Source organism: Oryzias latipes, chromosome 8, assembly GCF_002234675.1.
Source record: "Oryzias latipes chromosome 8, ASM223467v1".
Taxonomy (NCBI): domain Eukaryota; kingdom Metazoa; phylum Chordata; class Actinopteri; order Beloniformes; family Adrianichthyidae; genus Oryzias; species Oryzias latipes.
Window position 1 is genome coordinate 11,009,261 of NC_019866.2, and position 19,532 is coordinate 11,028,792.

At 38.4% G+C, this 19,532-nt stretch overlaps 3 protein-coding genes across 4 annotated transcripts in view; 1 reads left to right on the forward strand and 2 right to left on the reverse strand.

Annotated features, from left to right (window-relative positions):
- The window catches only part of rab26 (RAB26, member RAS oncogene family), a 39,494-nt gene extending 35,353 nt beyond the window's left edge, over nt 1-4,141 (forward strand). Inside the window, exon 9 of the mRNA XM_023957543.1 lies at nt 3,068-4,141. Coding sequence (XP_023813311.1) covers nt 3,068-3,167 — 100 coding nt within the window. The 3' untranslated portion in view covers nt 3,168-4,141. The remainder of the gene's footprint in view (nt 1-3,067) is intronic.
- Nucleotide 4,142: 1 nt separating this feature from the next.
- Nucleotides 4,143-13,944, reverse strand: LOC101173787 (arf-GAP with dual PH domain-containing protein 1). The gene is made up of 11 exons (XM_004071422.4): nt 13,626-13,944; nt 12,067-12,197; nt 10,853-10,944; nt 10,368-10,450; nt 6,699-6,811; nt 6,397-6,543; nt 6,061-6,144; nt 5,732-5,794; nt 5,553-5,624; nt 5,184-5,412; nt 4,143-5,102 (listed from the first exon to the last, which is right to left on the reverse strand). Exons 1-11 carry the CDS (start codon nt 13,714-13,716, stop codon nt 5,074-5,076), a joined length of 1,134 nt encoding a protein of 377 aa, XP_004071470.1. The 5' UTR covers nt 13,717-13,944; the 3' UTR covers nt 4,143-5,073.
- Nucleotides 13,945-15,610: 1,666 nt separating this feature from the next.
- rnps1 (RNA binding protein with serine rich domain 1) lies at nt 15,611-18,048 on the reverse strand. 2 transcript variants are annotated; one of them, XM_004071423.4, is made up of 7 exons: nt 17,955-18,048; nt 17,239-17,373; nt 16,957-17,133; nt 16,761-16,866; nt 16,353-16,506; nt 16,119-16,260; nt 15,611-16,000 (listed from the first exon to the last, which is right to left on the reverse strand). In XM_004071423.4, coding segments are annotated over exons 1-7 (822 nt in total). In that variant the 5' UTR covers nt 17,957-18,048; the 3' UTR covers nt 15,611-15,894. The 2 variants fall into 2 exon arrangements, with proteins under 2 accessions (XP_004071471.1, XP_011476473.1); XM_011478171.3 differs by having other exon boundaries at nt 17,886-17,960.
- Between the last annotated feature and the right edge of the window lie 1,484 nt (nt 18,049-19,532).

A 19,532-nucleotide genomic window follows, 5' to 3' on the forward strand; every position in this document is an offset into this window, starting at 1 on the left:
TATACACAGTACACAATACAGTAAACAATCACTTAAAATACATAAACAGGCCTGGCTCTCTGTCTCCGCTCAATTCACCCTAAAGGTGTTCTATCGGGTTCAGATCAGAACTCTGTACATGGCATTCAGGTTCTTTCACACCAGACTCTGTCATCCATGTCTTTATGGACCTTGCTTCGTACACTGGTGCACGGTCATGTAAGAAGAGGAAAGAGCCCGCTCCAAACTGTTCCCACAAGGTTGGGATCATGGAATTGTCCAAAATGTTTCAATTTCCTTAAGCATTCAGAGTTCCTTTCACTTTGAGGTCATAGAGAGTATCCCCAGAGGAGAGAGAGTTGTTATTGGAGCAGACTTTCATGGGCATGTTGGTGAGGGCAATAGATGTGATGAGGAGGTGATGGGCAGGTTTGGTGTGAAGGAAAGGAATCTGGAGGGACAGATGGTGGTGGACTTTGCGAAGAGGATGGAAATGGCTGTAGTCAACACTTACTTCCAGAAGAGAGCGGAACATAGAGTGACATACAGAAGTGGAGGTAGGAGTACTCAGGTGGACTACATCCTATGTAGACGAGGTCATTTGAGAGAGGTTAATGACTGCAAAGTGGTGTTAGGAGAGAGTGTAGCCAGACAGCACCGCATGGTGGTGTGTAAGATGACTCTGGAGGTCAGGAAGAAGAAGAGAGGGAAAACAGAAAAGAAGACCAAGTAGTGGAAGCTACAGAATGAAGAAACTTGTGAGGAATTTAGGCAGAAGTTGAGACAGGTCCTGGGTGGTCAGGATGAGCTTCCAGAGGACTGGGAAACTACAGCAGAGATTATCAGGGAAACAGGTAGGAAGGTGCTAGGTGTGTCATCTGGAAAGAGGAAAGACGGTAAAGAGACTTGGTGGTGGAATGAGGAAGTACAGGAATGCGTCCAGAGGAAGAGGTTGGCTAAAAGGAAGTGGGATGTAGAAAGGACTGAGGAAGGTAGACAGGAGTACAAGGAAGCGCAGCGTAGAGTGAAGAGAGAGGTGGCAAAGGCCAAACAGAAAGCTTACGATGAGCTATATGACAGGTTAGACACAAAGGAAGGAGAGAAGGACTTGTACAGGCTAGCCAGACAGAGAGACAGAGATGGGAAGGACGTGCAACAGATAAGGGTTATTAAGGACAGAGATGGAAAGGTGCTAACAACCCAGGAGAGTGTACAGAAAAGATGGAAGGAGTATTTTGAGGAGCTGAAGAACGAGGAAAATGACAGGGAAAGAAGGGAGGAAGATGTGGTTGTTGTGGAGCAGGAAGTAGCAGAGATTGGAAAGGATGAGGTTAGGAAGGCTCTGAAAAGGATGAAGAGCGGAAAGGCCGTTGGTCCTGATGACGTACCTGTGGAGGTATGGAAGTGCTTAGGAGAGACAGCAGTGGAATTTCTAACGAGGTTGTTCAATAGGATTTTAGAGAGTGAGAAGATGCCTGAGGAATGGATGAGAAGCGTTCTGGTCCCGATCTTTAAGAACAAGGGTGACACGCAGAACTGCAGCAACTATAGAGGAATAAAGTTGATGAGCCACACAATGAAGCTGTGGGAAAGAGTAGTGGAAGCCAGGCTTAGGAAGAAGGTGGAGATTTGTGAGCAGCAGTATGGTTTCATGCCCCGTAAGAGCACCACTGATGCCATTTTTGCTTTGAGAATAAGACAGGTAAGACAGGAATCTCCCTGGACAATGATGTTTGCGGATCACACTGTAATTTGCAGTGAGAGTTGAGAGCAAGTGGAGGAACAGCTAGAGAGGTGGAGGTTTGCTCTGGAAAGAAGAGGCATGAAGGTCAGTCATGGTAAGACAGAATACATGTGTCTGAACGAGAGGGATCAAGGTAGAAGCGTTAGGTTACAGGGGGCTGAGGTGGAGAAGGTGCAGGAGTTTAAGTACTTGGGGTCAACAGTTCAGTGTGATGGGGAGTGTGGAAAAGAGGTGAAGAGGCGAGTGCAGGCAGGTTGGAGCGGGTGGAGGAAAGTGTCAGGAGTGTTGTGTGACAGAAGAGTGCCAGCAAGACTCAAAGGAAAGGTGTACAAGACAGTGGTGAGACCAGCTCTGCTCTATGGGTTAGAGACGGTAGCAGTGAGACAGAGACAAGAGGCTGATATGGAGGTAGCGGAGATGAAGATGTTGAGGTTCTCCTTAGGAGTGACCAGGTTAGACAGGATAAGGAACGAGTACATCAGAGGGACGGCTCATGTTGCCTGTGTTAGCGACAAAGTCAGAAAAGCCAGACTGAGATGGTTTGGACATGTTAAGAGGAGGGATAGTGGATATATTGGTAGAAGGATGTTGGAGATGGAGCTGCCTGGCAGGAGGGCAAGAGGACGACCAAAGAGGAGATATATGGATGTCTTAACAGAGGACATGAAGTTTGCTAATGTTAGGGTAGAAGATGTTCATGATAGTGAGGTGGAAAAGGAGGATTTGCTGTGGCGACCCCTGATGGGAAAAGCCGAAAGAGAAAGAAGATTCAGAGTTCCTTTCACTGGAAGTAAGGGGCCAATCCCAAGTCCTGAAACACAACCCCACACCATAATTCCTCCTCCACCGAATTTCCCACTCGACACAATGCAGTCCGAAATGTACCGCTCTCCCGGAAACCTCCAAATCCAGACTCGTCTGTCAGATTTCCAGATGGAAAAGCGTGATTCATCCCTCCAGAGAGGTCGTCTCCACTGCTCTAGAGTCCAGTGGCTGTGTGCTTTACACCACTGCATCATTAGATTTGCATTGCACTTGGTGATGTGCAGCTTGGATGCAGCTGCTCGGCTGTGGAAACCCAATCCATCTCTCAGTATACTGGACTTGCATCCTATGACAGTTCCACACAGGAATTCACTGGGCTCTTCAGAGCGGCTAAATGTTTCATTGTTTGTAAAAACAGTCTGCATTGCCTGAGTGCTTGATTTTATACACATGTGGTAGGCCAAGTGATGAGGACACCTGGTTCTGATCGCTTGGATAGGTCAGCAAACACTTTTGGTAATGTAGTGTATGTATGGAAATTGCAAAATTATTTAATTTCTTTATCTTTTTTTTCTCCAGGGAACTAAAGCACAGGTCTACAAAGGATCCCAGCGAGAAGTTTAAGCTTCAGGAGTATGTTAGCAAAGAGGTGAAGGTTGCAGGCTGCTGCAGATCCTAAATAATTGTGTGAGTGTGTGTGTAAATCTTGTATCCCTCACATGGACAAATCAGTTGTAAGGAGTCAGCTCCAGCGAGGTCTTTTTTTTTTTTTTTTTTTACAAATTCTCATCTAGCATCCCTTCAATGTATCTTGGTAATATAATTTATCAATAAGTTTAAATTAATCAAATCTCTTATTCTGATCTTTTTTTTTTCATTCAAAACTGTGGATCTAAAATCTGATTGTTGGACCAACCAAGTAATGCATTGCTGTGTGTTTTCTGTGCATTTTAAAGGGATTAAAATAAACTATTTTGCTGAGGACATACGCATGTCTTAAAAAAGCATCAACTTTCCCTGTAAATACATCATCAGCAATGTTTAGTCTAATAATGTAGAGGATTTTGTCATAAACTAGATGTGGTGTAATGTGTGTGTGTTTTTGCTTTTGTGATTCAAAGTGCTATTTATTTAGAGTCCCTTCAGGTCACCAGCAAACAGTATTTTTCAGGAGTCATCTATGGATATTTAAAAACACTATTATTTCTACATACAGCCAAATAAATAAATGTTGTTTTGGATAAAATATTTGATAGGTTACAGTTTATTCTTGTTCATGACTGTAGTATTACAAGAAACATACATTATCTATGGGTTGGGGTAACTTGACCTGTTAAATTGAATGTAGATTACCTTGTTGAAGTCATAAAAAAGAAATCGTGGTACAGCACAATATATGTATGTTTTGAAAAATATGAAGTGTAAATACTTTTCTGCATGGAAAAACAAGTTTCAGTAAAGAAATTAATGTGTTGGGAATCCTATGATTATAGTGGGATTTATCAAATATATCTAACGTTAAAGTTGTATCTTTGTGTATGTACGGTATTTCTTTCTACAGCTCTCATTTCAGTTTTTTATTCTTTATGCCTCTCAATTGTACAATTTGTCTTGTATCTAAATGTTTACTAATTAAAAAAAACCATACAAACACTTGTGTGGCTTTCGTGACTTTAATAGCAACAAGAGTTCTAAAATCACACAAATTTTCTGGTGTTTCTTTCCAAGCGACGAAACTCTTATCTGTGTGCGTGTCAATGCCACTAAGACTGAGTAAACTGTGCTCCCTCTTTGGGTTTGATAACACTGTTTTAGCCAAATCCTGTCCTTCAAAGATTAAAAGCAAAAAGACAAAATGTGCAACTGGGTGAGGTAAACAAGATTTCCAATTTTTGATTAGAAATTCTTTCAAACTCCTCTTTGTCGCTCTCTAGTGGAAGAAATGGAGAAATGCTAGCACCTAAATATTACAGGAAGTGAGTGAAAATGTAACCCAGGAGAGCCCACTGCCATAAGTGTGCCCACTTTTCTATTCCTTTTTTTCTATAATCTTTATAATTTATTGGCCCCTATTAAGTTGCTTTAAATACAAAAATGTCATGTTAACTTTAAAAGCCCAGACAAAAATTGTTCTTGGGTTCAGTTCAGTGCTTATTTTCAAAGCATGATGAAGCTTTACATCATGAATAAAATGTATAAATAGTTAAAAATTAAATATTATTCCACTCAAACAATTACACAGGCGTGTAAAATGTTTGTACCTTAGCAGACCTTTTTCAGTTAAATGTTAAAAAGGGATTAGGCTGCCTAATGACACATTCTTATGTTATGTCAAATGTCTGCTTACAGAGCAGATGGGCAAACCCAATACTTCACCTGTGAGCAGCCATTCTGACTCTGCAAGTGTCACATCTCACGTCGTATGAGTGGGCATTGGCACTGATTTGCTCAAGAGAGGGGAAAATGCATAACAGTGGATGATGAGGATGTCACGAGGAAGAGAAGATGTGAGAAAGGTCAAAACTGTCTCTCCTTCCCCTCCATCTTTATAGTTTCTATCCATGTCAGCAGATCTTCGTGCACACTCATGGTTTGTGCTTGAAATAAGCTTCCACTGCAGGAAAAACGAGGAGATTGAGTGTTAGTGCCATGGAGGATCAAACCAGCGTTGACTTGTCTGTCTTCTTCCACTCACCTGCATACTCCTGCGGCAGCATTGGTCTGTTAATTACCAGCTGTAATGCCACCATCCAGTCTTTTTGATCCTTTTCAGTCTCGCATGCAAACAGAAAACTCCGGTCTGGGGTCTTGATGGTGATTCCGTAGAGCCAGTGGTTTCCCTGGATGTTGGCAGGTAATCCAGGAAGTACACTGTAGCTGTTTTCCTTGCTGCCAATGAACACTTCTCCCCGCGCAAAGGCATCCTGCAGCAGAGAGTGACATGTAACCATCCTGTTTAAAGGTTTGACTGAGATACATTTTTTAAACCTTTTTGCCAAGAAAAACGGATATATGGCAGATTTTTAAAAACATTCAACAGAATTCATCATAACCAGTGCAATACCAGTGGATCTTTGAAGTACATGAGCCTCCTGTCATCCATTGAAAACCACCTCTTCTTGAAGCCTTCTGTGTGCTGCAGGAAGTAAATACATGTGTGATTTTTGAAGTACAGTATTTTTTTTTTATAAACTTCAAAGCAACTGGGAGAAAAAGGCAAATAAGTGACACAAAGAAACTCACTTTTGGACCGGTTTTCTCCATGTAACCTTCCTTAATGAAGTTTCTAGTTGCCTTTGGTATTAGCTGAAACAAAAAAAGATACATTATTGAAAAAAATAAACTTAATGCATTGCTGAAACTTTAACTTTAGACATTGTTTATATTCAATTATAAGTTCTCAACATATCTTCAGGTTTTTCTCATCTGTAGTTCTTATTGCGTAGTTTTAACTTAGCAAAGTATGTGTAATTTCAAAAGAAGATTTAAGCATCTTCAAAGATTATTGCATAAATGTTCATGGTGCACGTACCACTTCTGCATGTGCAGTACGTGCTTGCAGAAATACTCACTTCAGAGTCAGAAGCGCCAGGAAAAGCCACCTGCAGATAGTGAAACCTGGCAGCTCTGATGGCGTTAAACCAGTCCACTATTTCCTTTGGCAGAAAATGGCAGAATTAATCTTAAACCTACATAGTCTTTATTCAGCATCTGTTAAAGGATTTGTATCCGTTTGAACAAAACTGAAACCTGACTTAAGATTTCTCATGTTGTTAATATTTCAACATAAAGTATCAGCTAAGTTGTCATTTCAAACATCTTCCACTAGAGGGGCGTTGTGCATTTCCCCCCCAAAACAGACAAAACACTCCATCTCATTAATTTCAGAGTACAACTCTTAATCTCACCTTGCCATCTTCATGGTAAACAAAGACATTTCTGGTGCTGTTATCCTTCAAATAGGTGATCTGCAGCCCATGAGCAGTGCCAATTTTATCTGGCTGGAAAGTTGCATTCAAGCTGCTGATCTTCAGCGTTGCTTTGGGCTCTTTGGCCTGCACAAGAAATGACAAAATCCAAAAATAGTGTTTCCATGTAAGCAGTTATATTTGGTCACAACTTCATCATTTCTATTTTTCATGCATTGAGCAATCTTATGTTTGCCATGAAAACAAGTCTGCTAAGATATGAATGTTAAGAAAAGGCTCACATCAAGCTTGGTGAAATATTTGAGAACACCCTCACGTTCGGACAGAATGAATTTTCGACTGAGGTATTGCCCGTTGTCCCTTCCTCGTTTCCATAGAAACCCTTCCTTGTAGCCTGAAAAAGTGCAGAATCCCGTTTCACATGAAGTGAGGACAAACAGAAATTTAAAAAAGTTTGAGTACAAATTTCCACTTTTAAATGGGATAACAGAGTAATAAATACATGAAGACAAACAATTTGTGGAAGGTTTTTGGTCTACCACGGATGAAATTATCTCAGTTTTAGTCTAAAAGATTGCAAGATAGCTTTCTTTCTTAAAAGTATCATACAAGCTTATCTGCCTCTTTAGATGCAGACAGTCCAGTTCTTACTAAAAGTTTAGCCTGAATTTACCCTCTACAGGGGAAGTCACCCTGAAACCGCCTTTTTTTTAAACCGCATCTTCTGATGTCTGCGTTCTCTAATAAGTATGCTTCATATCGATGCAGCTCGACTTAAATTGTGCAACACCGCATGCTTCTCTGCAAGTAACCCTGTGATGAACTTGAAACAGTTCAGGGTGAATCCCTTCTGAACTCAAAGACAGTAACCATGGGCTTCAGCAGCTTCCTGATCGAGGCAAAGCAGGTACAAATAGAGTCTTTGTCCCCCAGCAGTGACACAAAATTATTCCTGTAACCCTTGTGCTATCCTAGGCACCTTACCGTTGGGAGTTGGGTCATCTAGACCCACTAGACAGTGTGTTAAAACTTTTTTCTTCAATGATTTGTGAACCTCACTGGTATCCATGGATTACATGAAATCTTTCCATCTTTATCCACCTTTGTCATGGTAGGGAGAACACATCAATGTAAGGGTGGGGTCAGCTAAGACAGCACAAGGGATAAACAGGTGAAGCATGCTTCAGTTTATACAGCTACCACAATATTACTATTCCCACTTCCTTTTGATTACATAAAGCCTAACCCTAATCCTTAATCGACACTTTAAACCTGTGACTAAAAGCCAATACATTTCAGTCTGCCCCATCAAGACTGGATAAATGTGGGCCAACGGCCTCTAATTGGAAAATTGCAGGTTCAATTCCCGCCTTACCCATCCATGTGTCGAAGTGTCCTTAGGCAAAACCCTGAGCCCCACATTGCTTCTGATGGAAGGTTGGCACCAGGACTGTGACTGTAAAGCGACTTAAATTACTAGTTTTGACATTTTTATTTTTTGCTATTCACTTAAAAAATGATTTTTTTAAAGCAATTTGTCGTATTTTTTTCCAGGCAAAACAGTAACATTTCTGTCCGCTTTATTGTAAAATTCTTTTATTGCAAAATTCTTAGTTGTTTATTTTTATTCTTTATCTAAATTCCACTATTGGTCTGTTATGTACAGTTGTTTGTAATATCAGATTAAACTGGTTTGTGAACGGAAAGATAACATTTAATTTCAAATTTAACCAAATCTTGTTGAATCAGAAATCCAACCGGATAGTAAACTTGTGATTTAAAATAATTTACATTTAATTTTTAATGATTTAATTTTGAAATGTGGCTGTGATGTCCAGTTCTATCAAATAAGTTAAAAAGTAGTCGACCACACAGAAGTTTGAGTGTCATCACATTCCATTAATTTCTTTCAAATGGCTAAAACTTCACCCTAACTACATTTGAACTCAGAATTTACACAAACAGTAGCCTGGAAATTGTGTTTTTTTTTTTTTTTTCCACAAAGGATGCATCCCTGGTATCAAAAACAACACAGCTGAACCACTTCCTTAACCAACCACAAAAAGAAAAGTCTCCTTATCAAGCTAAGTGCTTCATTCACTCGGTGACTACGTAACTACGTAAAGTGAAACCAAAAAAAGTCAACAAATTTGGACAACAATACATGTTTAACGGAATGTATTAAAAAGCAAACAGTTGTCATTTCCTTTGGTGAATATGCTTAAAAAGAACAGAGGTGTGTTTGTCTACATTCCCGCTGCACTGGTGTCATCTCCCTGTCTTCAGTTTACTCCTTTTTTTAATGCTGACACAAACAAAGTCACTATGGTTTGAGTTGCAAACAACATCAGTTTCATGAATGATTCATGAGTCTTTCACTGCAGGGAGGGCAGTGTCAGGCTGTACACAACAGCAAGGGAGGATAGTTCTTCACCCCAAAAAAACAAGATGTAGAAGTTGTGAAAAAGTAAACTCTGAACTGCAGCAGATTCTTCACACTTCACTGCTGTGGATCCTCAAAACAAATGACAAGGAAAAGGCCTGACAACAAACGGCCCATTCTTCCTGACAGAAACAACCGCATCATGACAGTCGTAGGACTCTGACAGAAGCCCTTTATGTAAAACTAAAACTGCTTTTCCATGAACATGTTTAGTCCGTTTTAAATGAAAACAATAGGTTGCTGGGGGGGGGACACAACATTTTAAAGCAAAGAGCTGCAGAAACATTTGCACAAATGTACGTTTTCCGTGCAAATACAAGATGTCAGATTTGCACCATCTCATGAATGTCTTTTTCCGAATAGAACTTATTGATTGCAGACACATAGAGCATGGCAATGTTAGCCAACATTTTGTTGACTTCACATTAGTTTCCTGGAAAACAAAAGTAACATTTGAAGCAGAAGTGTGGAGCAACAGAGAAACATTTTGGATTGCTCTGCAAAGACACAGTCTTTCTCTTAAAGGGGGTTTAACTTATATATTTTTTGTCTAGCTTCCTGTTTCCTGAACAGATGTCGACAGGAAAAAAAGAATTAAACCTGACACAAAAAAAATCGTTAATGGCTATCCTTTTTTTTATCAGCCAACCACACAGACATGCTTCTTAGCTTCCTGTTGCCCTCATTAGGCTTTGCTACACTCCGACCGAGAAGTTGCAGTAGAGTTTGTTAATAGAATTTTTGCTCTTTGTACAACTGCAATGAAAATTGCCTTTTTATGCAACATATTCATTAAATCCAACCCTATAAAAGCTCCTAAATTAGGTTTAATTCTATGTTGTCGGGTGTTAAGGTACCAGCTAAAATGCATTTTGTGTTTAATGATTAATTACTTCTCATGACATAATTCTATCAATAAGTATAGAAAGAATACAAATATTATTAAATTTGATTTTAGCTGGTATACAACAGTGGATGTCCTTTTTTAACCATTTTTACTTTTCTTTAATACCATTTTTTTTAAAAATCCAGCATTCCAAAGTATGAATTGAAAACCTGTTTTAAAGCCCCCAATATAAAAAGAATTGGATCCAGCGAAAAACATGTAATTCTAATTTAAAATGAGTGTTACCATATCAGTTTCCACCCCAGCTATCAAAGCTAACAATGAAAACTAACACTCAGAAAGACAAAAGCACACTACTATATATTTCAATTAGCTAACTTTCCTAAAAAATCTTTGAAACAAAAATGTTCACTATTAAGGTTTTTTTATGAATCTTCAGATAAATCAGTAACTATTTGATTATTTGTATGTTTTTCATCCCAATTATAATATAAAAGAGAATATAAACCATAACATTATGGTAGAATTTAATCCCAACGACAAAATTTAGGCAATTAGAGCTTTTGTTCCAGAAAATGTCCTCATTCATTCTGTTTTTTGGGGCTCTGTTGTGTCGTACGTTTGTGCACTGTCCTGCAAAGGAACACCTTTCATTCTTACCTGCCGAGTACGCCTCCTGCCTCTCCACACACATGAACTCCTTCCTTTCGTATTTGGCTCGGATCCACTGTTCCTTTAGGAGCCTGCAGAGCAGCGGAGCAACACGCTCAGAGCTCCCTTTGGGCTTTGCGGTTTTGCTGTTAACATCTTAGTTTTGGCCCAACTTCTGTTATAAGTTAAAATAGTGATGCTCAATATTTTTCTCATCTTTTATCTCTTTTTGTGACCACAATTAGAAATATTCAGTAAATGATGACGTTTTTGTCAATTTCAACAAGTATGTTTGATCTTCTGAGTAAACACTTTAACCTCTTAAGCCCTCCGCCCTTTCATTCAGTGTGTGTAACTCGACAGCTCAGAATTTTGTCATTTCAAGTTATTTTTGTCACTGGGTGGCTGAGCCCAAACCTTTACTCAACTGCTGCTTCCTGCTTTTGCAAGAGGAATGTTTTTATCATAGCCGGATTTCTGCAAGTCTTACTTACAGGCAATCTCTGTATGTGGGACAGTAGTAGAAGGCAGGTACGATGTTTTCATATTTGGCCTTGGCAGCATTGTTCCCAATGCTGTCAATAAACTGCAAAGAAACAGAGGGGGGAAAAAACATACAGTACTTAAGCGAGTGGGTAGATGCCGAAACTTTTACTGGAAAGTAAAATTTGATTCCAAAATTTTCTATATCCCCAAATATTTAACCTGAATCACCATGGGAACCCTTTGCAGGAGAAATCCAGTGGATAATCATTTTTAAAATAGGCAATAATATCCAGGAGAACAGTAAGATTTCAGCTACTTTTTTCAGGCTTTCCATCTCTACTGACCTAACTTCAATGTTTATTTTTCAGTCAGCTCTCTACTTTTACCACTAACATCATCTGCAAATACTGGAGTCTAAAACTGTTAAAACCCTGCTGTCGTGACTAATGAAAAACATCAGTGTCATGGATTCTAGGATTTTCTGCCATCAACATTTTGAGCATCAAAGTGCAGCATTTTAAAACAATTTTTAACGAAATGTTGACAATTAAAACACATTTCATTGACCAAAAATGTAACTGAAGCGGCAAACCTCATCCAAAAAAACCCTTTCATGAGTGTCAAGTCAAAAGGTCCATATGTAGCTTCATTGTATTTAACTGCCTCTTTATTTTTAGTGACTTAGCACATATAGAGTACACTGAAACTGCATTGTGGTGACCAAACAACAGAAACACGACTGCATGCTTTTCATTAGTCTAATGATTTAATCTCGAGTCAGAGAGAGGTAGTCATGCTAATGTTTGCGTCTGTCTTTTAGGTATTTTAGCCATTTTATGCAACGATCCAAGAGGAGTAGCAGCACAAAACATTAATAAACCAATGGAAATGGTAAAAAAAAACTACAGTTTTCCCAGCATTTTCTGGGGCTATTTTGCACCCACACAAATGTTCTTGGATAGATACAAACGTGCTGTTTGTGTTTCATGCCTTTCAGTGAAAGCTAAATTGATACAAGTTGAAATATAGGCAGTTTAGGAGCAGGAGGCAGAGGAGAAACATGCTGCAGGTGAAGCAGCGTGGGATGGGCGACAGCAAGGCCGGAAGATGCAGGCCTTCCTGCAAGGCAGGAGTTAAATTCAGCTTCTCTGACAGCAGCAGCAACAACAACAAAAGGCCTCATCCTTCAATGAAAGCACTGACGAACAGATCACGTTTTTACCTCTAACTCAGACGAGTTCCAGGGATCCAGCAGGAGAGATTTCACTTTGCTGATCTGAGGGATGTTTCTGTGGAGTCCTGAACAAATGTGACACACCAACACTCCCAGGGTGTAAGAAGCCCATTCTGGATCTGGGAAATTCATGCACATCAGATGATCAAGAAAAAAATTCAATTTGATGTTTTATTTTCCCACTTTGATCAGTAATCGTGGTTTTTTAAAGTTACATTCTATTGTTTTGTTTTTTTAACCCATAAGAACCCAGACACATTTTTTTCTTAAAAATAGAATAATGTGTATTTAACCACAAACTAAGTGGACCACGGAATCCATTGCTGTTATATTTCTGATGTCACCATGGGTTCTTAGGGGCTAAAACTAAAATTTACCATAAAATGTTACAAGTACTAGACTGAAACTGACAGAATTTAACCCTTGTGCTATCTTAGATGACCCCACCCTTACATTGACGTGTTCTCCCTACCATGACAAAGGTGGATAAAGGTGGAAAGATTTCAAGTAATCCATGGACCCCAGTGAGGTTCACATATCATTGAAGAAAAAAGGTTCACAGCACTGTCTAGTGGGTCTAGATGACCCCAACTCCCAATTTTAAAGTGCCTAGGATAGCACAAGGGTTAAAAAATATTTGGGGACTAGGAACCCAAGGTAACAGTAGTGGCTCCTTTTTTTCTAGTCAAGTTGAGGGGGTCAATATTTTGGGTCATATCTTATATTTAAAATGTTCTTTAACAAAATAGCATGTTTCAACAGCACACAGGATAGATCGATTCAGGGGGAATAAAGTTTTTAGACTTCACCACCTTAAACTATACCTTTAAAATCAATGGAATAAAAAATTCTTTATGAACCCAGACTCACTATGGAACTTTATTCTTTATTTTAAACTTGGATCTATAGTTTAATCTTTTTTATATGTAATTTATTTGGTATTTACTGTTATTACTATTGAGGCAGTTTGTCAATGCTACTTCTTGTATATCTTCCTGGCATGTATATTTGAACATCGACAATAAAAAAACAGCACACAGGAAAAAAAAATACAGGAAGCAGGTCACACCTTACTCCAGAGCAGAAGTGTTGCACATAACGTGTAAATAAGCCTACGTGCAATTAATCTTTAAAAAAAGAATAGATGTGGGTCATTTTAAACGGAACACAAGGGTGGGGTCAGGCTGTTTTAAAAGCAGTAAATGAGAAGGAAGACTTGATGCATCTGCACAAAATAGGGCAAAAAAGAAATCCAGAACAAGCACTTTACTTCTCTGTCAAAGCGCACCTCAATGAAAGGAGATCAGTCAGTTGATAGCCATCAATCCAAATCTAGCAAGTTTTTGTCTGATGGTCAAGATCAAACTTGTGTTTTTATATTATTATTTTTAACTTTATGCCATTTCTAACAAACATTTCCTACTTTTTGTCAGAAAACATTCATAAATTAACTTCTATTGTTTTCTCCTAAAGTGAAACAAAACTTACCAGGCGTACTGTCAAACTAACATGAAGAGGATGTAAATAAAAGCAGGACCTGCACCTACCTGCTGCTTTGCAGTCTGCACAGTTTCCATTCCCCGGTTTTTCCAACAGCTGCTTGATTCGCCGTCTGAGACTTTCTGGTCCCAAAGCCATGATTTAGATTTCGATTAGACTCCAAAGGTTCTTATGAACAAGAAGACGGAGATCACAGAGCGCGCGTTGAAACAGCTACCACAGCACTGTCATTGTAACTGTGGGGAGGCTAACCACTGATGCATGCTCTGCTGTTGATGCTCCAAAGAAATACACATGCAATCCTCTGCCCCTACATGGAATGAGACACCTAGTGGTTGTTATGGTAAATAAAGGGCACAACTTCCCAACACATTTTTATCTTTGTTTTATAAGTTTAGTTAATATTTTGGAATACTTGACCCTTGTGTGGTGTTCATATTGTTGTTACTCAGCCAGTGTTCGTGGGTCTGGTGGACCCGTTGCATGTTGTGGTTTTTAATGCCTCACAATCAAACACTTTGATGTTAAAATACTCGACAGATGTTTACCTCATCCAATTACAATCAGTTTATTTGGTTAATATTTGCCCTTTACCTTTGTTAGATCACATTCATAACTCATTATTTAAAACGTGATAAAGAAAATCAATTAAAATCAAGATATGATTGGAAACAAATTTTCAAGTGAAGCAATGGTTTTCAAAACTACTAACTTTTATTTATTTGAACAAAGAAACTGAAACCATTCAGGTGCACAACACAAGCTGAACACAGAGTAAACCTATTGTCAAGACAACACATCAGCCCCATGTAAGGGCTTCTAGCCACTAGCCTTTACAACACATGGTCCTGGCTGCTGACAGCCTGGTCCTGGCTGATGGCTTTGTTTTGGAACTGGCTGATGCTCAATCTAAATGGTATGGCTTATACTTATATAGCGCCTTTCTTCCTACAAGGACAAAGCGCTTTACAGTCACGGACCCATTCACCCAGTCACACACACATTCACTCACACATTCAGACACTGGTGGCGGCTCCGCCAAACACAGGCGCCCGCCAACCACCAGAGGCAAGGTGGGGTTCAGTGTCTTGCCCAAGGACACTTTGACTCATGGGCCTGCAAGGCGGGAATTGAACCTGCAATCTTACGATCAGGGGTTGGCCACCCTACCGCTGCACCACGGCCGCCCCAATCTAATCATCTTCTCCAGAGTCACTGTCAGACTCTGAATTTTCAGAAATGTGATCCTCCAATTCTGAAACCTCCTCTTCTGAATCGTCTCCCTCTACATCATCATCGAAAACGTCTCTCTCTTCTAAAATCAATTCCAGGGCCCTCTGCGCAGAAAGTCTTTTGGCCATTTTGATCAGTTGTGATGAGAAACCACACTGGCAAAGCTATATTTATAGTGTCCCGCCTCCAATTTGTAGCAGATCTTTATCTGCTATGTGAGATATTAAAGATTCCCGCAAGAAAGTCAAATGATCAAATGTGCGGGAGAACGAGAGCAAACAGAGTTGATGCTTGAATTATTCTAACAATGTTGCAACCTTGTGCGGGAACCGCAGGTGCAGAAACAGAACTCACATTTACAGTGAATCTTTCTCTCTCTGCCACTCTCTCTCTCTCTTTCTCACTGGTCACACACACACACACACACCCACACACACACACACACAGCAGGCCCAGACAGGTGGAGGACAGAGTGTAGGTACATAAAAACATCAATTTCCACACTTCTATTAGCCCTGGGTCCAGTGGACCCGAACATCTTATATGTAATAGAAATGTGTTGGGGGGGGTATACGGTGTGTGGTCATTAAAAATGTATTCTGATATCTGTTCTTCACAGAAAATGAGCCAAGGCCAGTGAGTCTGAGTTTGAAAAATTAATTAATTGTATCATTTTTCTTTTGATAAAAAATGAAAACGGGTCCCACAGACCCGAACACCACATAAGGGTTAAAAGTATTTTTGTGACTAGAAATCAGAATAATAGTTGAGCCGGATCACAAGATGACAGAAATCAGAATCAAGATGTTTCATAGGTTTTATTCTCAAAATTCTTCAAAAAAAAAAATCAACTCGAATGAAGGAATCACAAAATCTTGTTAGATGTCATCAGACATAACATAAAAACTACAGTCAATTTTCAGCACAAAATTTAAAAAAAAAGAAAGAATTTTTCTCGTCTCCTTGTCACTACGAACTCAGCTAAATTTACTGCAATTTATATAGATCCTTTGTGTCCGAGGAGCCAGGAAATGCGAAAACTGCAGCTGATCTGCGGCGAGTATTTAGAGTAAAGACAACTTTCTATCTGGAGGAATTTGAGCTTGAACGAGAGCGATGGCGCCTGCGGCCAGGAGACCTAGAGCGAGAGCGGCGACGTGGTGGCGAGCGCCTCCTTGGGGAGCGTGATCTAAACAGGCACAAAAAAAGGACGAGCATCAGTAGGTGGGAGAAGATTCCGTTTCAATGGACCGCATAATAAAACGTTAAAAATATTAAAAAGGTACAAGTGAAAGCTTTTAAATAACCTTCTTCTCATGCGTGGTGGGCTGCGGCGCCACATCGGTGGAGGTGGCGGCATTCTTCGAGGAGGAGACAGTCTACGTGGAGGACCACGGATCAGCTGAGTCAGCACAGCAGCTGCAGTGATTTCCTGCCCGTCAATCTGACCTAAAAAAGTCATCAGGAAGGTTTGTTTTTACCTGACCAAGTTTATGTTCGTCAATATGATTTCTCCAGCCCCTTAAATGATTCTTTCCTACCTCCATCCATGTGTTTAAGAGCTTTCTGGGCTTCTTCAGGGGTCTCAAACTCCACGTAAGCAAAGCCTTTGGTCAGGTTTGGGAAGAGCCTTTCCACCGGCATGTCAACCGCTTTAATTTTTCCATATGTAGAGAAAATCTCCTGGATGTGTTCCTAGTAAATTGAAACATACATTTAGTTTTTAACCATTATTTTGTGAAGGATTGTTCCATTAAAAAAAACTAAAAACAAAATATTTAGCTTTTTATTTAATTCTTGCAGTTTTAGGCGCACATCTTGACAGACAATAAACATAAAGAATATTTCATTCTAACTAGTTATCATGAAAAATAAGATCTGCTTTTATTGAATTAGAATTTTTTTTTTAAAAATCAAAGATTTAGCTTTTGTTTGTTTTTTTAGCTTGCCTTGGTTACATTCCTGGTCAGCCTTCCCAAGTGAACCTTTGTGGGTTTAGGGGTGGGACTTCTTTTTCTTCGTTCTCTTTCTTCTCCTCTCTTCTGTGTTTTAGAACTGCAGGATAAAAAATTACAGAATAAATATTGTCAATATTTTTGAGATACAATATAAATATTTGTCTCATGTCTGAGAAAATGGACTGACGGAGATCGTGAACGGCGTCGGTTGTCATGGCGTCTGCGGCTGGGACTTGGAGAGGCCGAAGAGCTGGAGGAGGAGGAAGACCGAGAGCTAGAGGATCCGGAGCGACTGGAAGAGGAGCTGGAACCACTTGAAGAACCAGAGCTAGAACCAGAGCTGCTGCTGGAGGATGAGCTAGATCTAGATGTGGAAGGTCAAAAACAAACAATGATTTAGTTGGGAATGAACATCCAGGACAGGATGCTATATTATATTTTTAAATATAAGAAAGAAAAAATAGCTCACCTGCTGCTGCTGCCTGATGAAGCACTGCGGCGTTTCTTTGCTTTGTCGCGACCCCTTTCCTTGTCTCCTTCCTTTATTTTTTCTTTTTCCCTGTTTTTCTTTTCATCTTCCTTTCGCTTTATCGGTAATGGTGCCCTGATGTGGCGAGAAAGCACATAAATTAGAGACCTAGAAACCTAAAAAAGTGATTATGTCTAGGTTTATGTAAAGGATTGTGATTTATGTTTTTATTGGATAGAGAGAAACAGCCTTAAAATGTGCTAGATACAAATTTTTTGCACCAAAAAGGTCATTAATTAAATTTAACTCGTTAATTACTTGAATATATATAACTTTTTCATTTCATTTTTATCTAATTAATTCAAAATTGTTTCGGTGTTTTTTTTTTTTTTACCGACATTTAACATGTGCACAATAAATTGTAATTATTTTAAGCTTAATTCCAAATGTTTAGGACCGTAAATTACATAATATTTTCCCTTACACTAATATTTTCATTCAGAAAAAAAAAAACCTTCTATTTGGACTCGTTCCCTCGTTGTTTTTTTTGAGCACAACAAGGGACTAAACTACACCCGCGTCGCGGTTAAACGACTTCTTCCTTTATAAGGAACTTTCGCGCAAAATAAAAAAGCCTCCGAACTTACATGTTTAAATCAACAAGTTCCGCTATTAAAGCTATTTAGATCGAAAATACGTAAAAAGGTTAATCTTACATTCCAACGGCCAAAAATGGCTTCACTTGCGGTCTGGTGTGAGGTCGCGAAGTGATGATGAAAGCGGATGTTACGTAATTTTTTATTTTAACTTTAAACAAACGCACACACAAAAGCTACAACAGAAAAAAAGAAAAAAGAAGAAAATAGAAATAAATAAATAAATAAAAATAATATAATTGTAGTTTACAATACAAGGGATTTTCATACAACGCGTGATCTTCAATGAAAATAGACATTTTATTGCATTTTTGCTTTTTATTAATATCAGAGATTTTTAATATAAACTGATCTCAATATGAAATGTATTGAATAATGGTTTTGTTTTTGAAAATCTGCTCTCATCAATGAAAAATTTCCCAGATATTAATAAAGTATTGAATGTCAAATCAAATATATTATCAACAGAAACTACTCCAAATAATATGATCTGCTTTTGTAATTGAATATAAATAGGAAAGGGAAACTTTGAGGAGCAACAAGAAAAGAAATTCTCCCAAAAACTGTTAACATATATACATTCAAAAAAACAGATGATCAAGTGTTTCTATATTTATGTCACAGAAAGAACAGTTATTTTCTGGAAAACCAAAACGTATATGTATAGTAGTTCCTTGTATGGATAGACTGCATACATTATTTTAAAATGGATTTCTTTGTATTTTGGAAAAATTTAATATTTAGTAAATTCAGATCTTAAAACGATATATATATATATATATATATATATATATATATATATATCGTTGTTGTTTTTTTTTTCTTGCCAACTTTTTTTGTAAACATACACGACACAAGTGTGGATGAATGAAAAAGTTATAATACAAATCCATGCAGACCTTACATATAGTCACAGCACTGGAGCATCGCATTTTGAGTTATTGTTGCAATTTTTTAAATATGTACAGTCTAATCAAAAGATTTTTAATAAATATTACAATTCCAAAGTAGGTGACTGAGTTTTTGGGTTTTCTTTCACAGAATGTTAACAAACTTTAATATATTTTACAATGTTAAATATCTTGACTAGTATTATTCTGTGCAGAAATTGAGAGGAGATATCGCTCATCTTGTCATTAATCAACTATTTCTGATGCAATGAAAGTTCTTTCCATAGCAAGTCAGAGACAAAAGTATTTCACTAAAAGACAACAAAATGTTCTGAAATAACATCTCGTTGAAACAAGGCACATATGACTTTGTTATTCTCCTGAGTAAATTTGAAACAAGATTTTCCAACAGGGGTGTAACTGATTTTCTCTTTTCATCTTCTTTATTTTATGGTGTTGACATTTAGACTTCGAGTCCATAAAAATATGTATTACTATATGTTAGATTAAACTCCTCAGTTCTAAACAAATGTCCTTTTCTGTCAAGGAACTGACCCATATTATTGTTGAAATTATTATGACAAAAAATATATATTTGTTTTAGTAAATGATGTATTTCTTAGTCCAAATAAATAAATTATAAGTGAGGGGTGTTTATAAACAAGTGCCCAGGAAAGAAGTGTCTGTCAAAAGCAGAATTTTATAGTCATTTTGACAATGTTTTCTTTGTCACAGACAACTTGTTTGT